The sequence below is a fragment of the Glycine max genome, chromosome 9 (genome assembly GCF_000004515.6).
Source record: "Glycine max cultivar Williams 82 chromosome 9, Glycine_max_v4.0, whole genome shotgun sequence".
In the NCBI taxonomy this organism is placed as follows: Eukaryota; Viridiplantae; Streptophyta; class Magnoliopsida; order Fabales; family Fabaceae; genus Glycine; species Glycine max.
This window is the reverse complement of record NC_038245.2, coordinates 33,339,255-33,342,018: the sequence shown is the minus strand read 5'-3', so window position 1 is coordinate 33,342,018 and position 2,764 is coordinate 33,339,255. Positions and strand designations below refer to the sequence as shown.

General features: G+C 35.5%; 1 protein-coding gene across 2 annotated transcripts in view; it reads left to right on the top strand.

Annotated features, from left to right (window-relative positions):
- The window catches only part of LOC100789800 (DNA-directed primase/polymerase protein), a 10,176-nt gene extending 7,848 nt beyond the window's left edge, over nucleotides 1-2,328 (top strand). Inside the window, exon 14 of one of the 2 annotated variants that reach the window (XM_003533097.4) lies at nucleotides 1,803-2,328. In XM_003533097.4, coding sequence (XP_003533145.1) covers nucleotides 1,803-1,907 — 105 coding nt within the window. In that variant the 3' untranslated portion in view covers nucleotides 1,908-2,328. The remainder of the gene's footprint in view (nucleotides 1-1,802) is intronic. The other variant, XM_006587204.3, reaches the window with a different exon arrangement.
- The last annotated feature ends 436 nt before the right edge of the window (nucleotides 2,329-2,764 follow it).

Here is a 2,764-nt window from a genome sequence, read left to right as displayed (position 1 = left end):
TTCGGACTTTACCATAAATTTGGTTTATAGTTTTTTCTTTGTATACCAAAGTCCGAAGTTTATTATTGAGGAAGTCATTTGAAGGATAGAACACAAATATTACAAATAATTTTAGGAATAATTTGTATGACGTGAATTTCAGGGTACAAGACATACAATAGCAACATTTATTTTCTATTATTATTGGTGACCTTGACTTAAGGCCACAAGTTCTAAACACATATAGTTACATTTTATGAGTAAAGGCAATATTTGCTGAATTTTTAGATACGTGCTACATTAAATGCCATAACGATTATCAATTGACGAATATAAAAAGTAGCAATAACAAGAGTAATATAATAACTCCACAATTAATATAATTAACTTGTTTGTTAGGCGGAAAAAAAGTACCATGATAATAATAACAAAACAAAGTACCATAATGCAGGACTAATGGTAACCAGAAAGAGACATTGTTTGTTAGCCGAAGGCTATTAAATTAAAACATTCATATAATAAGTAAATTAACAGAAAATAAACTATTATAATGAACTTCAATCGGATTCGTCGTCATCCCATATCAGCTGCTTCCTATACAGGATGTCCCATCCATGTTTCTTGAACGCGTAGTAAAATACCACCTCATCTCCGGACATTAAATCATTGTCCGCTAAGTACTGGTACCATGGGTCAGCAAGAGTAGGGACGCCGTTTTGCACGTTAATCTTCCATAGGCAACGCCTACGACTACTGCGTTCCACCTTCATGTATCGTTTATATTTATTTTTATTAAAGACATATTTCAAAGCCTCCGGTGGCAGCACCTACATTAGAATGATAACAGTGGTTAATGTTGTGAAACTGAAATCAAAATCCGATATAGGAGTAATACTATATTAACCCTCGGCTGTTGCGGCTTGCCAATAGTTGTCTATAGGCAGGAGTTGTGAAGGAGACATGAAAAGTAGTATTTTTGTCTGCGGCGCTGATCACCATATTTTCATAAACCTTCATGGCGCTTCTGAATTCTTTGATCCCATCTGCAAAATATATTTTGTTTTGATAGCTTCGAACTCTGACAAAAAAAACTCGTCGCCGTTAACATTGAGGACCACATAAGTTGGGTATTTGGGATACCAATTGATGTGGTAGTTTAATGGAACTTGAATGTAGTTCTGCAACAAAACAAGTTATTATCATTTTTGGACCAACATAATGGAACTTGAATGTAGTTCTGCAACAAAACTGAGCTCTGATACCAAATGATGAGCACCCAACTGCTTTGCTTCAAAAATCGAATCTTCCACGATGGAATTAGCGCACGAAGAAGACAAACCCACCCGTCGTTCTCCAAAAGGGGGCTGATTGTTTCCTTTGCTTTTGAAAAAACCTTTTGAGGAAAGCAGAAAAGTAGTCGAGGAACGCTTTGGCTCTTCAATCGCGCGTGGGGGAAACCAGACGGAGAAAACGAGGCATTCATTTACTACCGGTAGCAAGGAATAAATAAGGACCGTTAGATTTTCTTTTCGCTAATCGGACGGTTCACGTTGATTACTTTGCAAATACTTTTCATTTCGCACGGTGCGAAAGTTGTTTAACTTTCGCACCCTAGACATCGTCAAGATTAGAATGCAAGATGTATAAAAGGGGGTTCTTTTAAAGAGAGAAGTCACCACCCAAATGGTGTTTTTTCCCCCAACAAAACTTGTCACAAGAAAGGCCTTTGTCCTAGAGCATGATTGTGCTGAAGATGTTTTATTTTTCTTAATTGGCCACATGAAAATAACACTGAATATTAGTTTCATAAAATATGTTAAAAGCAGGAGGTAATTGATGAAGATGAGGAGTGGTGGCAGGCTGTAGAAAGTACTGCATCCCAGGTTGAACTTACCTGCTCCAGTCAACAAGAACTCTGCGCAATCTAAGTCCTTTGGGGATTTGTACAAAGAATTTTCTACTTGTGGGATCAATAAATACTTCAGATAACTAAAAAACCAGAGAAGCAGCATGTTGCACTTATCTGCTGCAAACAACCAGAGGATCTTGTGAATTGATTCTCTTGAAGGATAAAAAAATGCTCTTGCAGAGGATTCACATTCACACACGAGCTGTAGGAGCTTCTCTGTAAGCTGTAACCTTTTGCTATGTATAGATAAATTATCAAGCCAGTTCTTTTAGCCAGTTCCTACCCATTTCTTGACTTTTTCAACCTTAGTCAAATAAAATTAGTGAACATTTAAGTTTTTTTTTGTCTACCACTGAACGTATAACTTATCAAGGAATTGTTCTTGTGGTTTGGAATTTGAGTCAAGAAAATGCAATTGTGTTAAAAATTTAATAGTTTAATACTCTAATTGCCTTTAGTGATCGTCTGACTCCATTTTGTATAAAAAAAAAAATTTAGAAGAAAATTGTTAATTGCATGCTGCTAAATATATCAAATTGGAACACTACAGAATATTAACATCTGTGTAAGGATGAGTTGCACAAATTGTGAAATGGTCCAAAATTTTCCCGTGTGTAACACACGCATATATATTAAAGATCGTGTAAATGTTTAGGTGGGATCTAAATATAAGCGTAAATTAATTATAAAAAATGTTCATAAATTTAGAGCAAAAATAAGAGTTATGTTCAAGATGCATTTCAAAAGGCACCAATTCCATCTACATATTATCTCCTTGAAAATATCCATCCTCGGCAGAATAATGACACCTGAATATCACAATGTTGAAACCATCCACACTAATCCAAGAAATAATCACTAACAATTGTACAACCT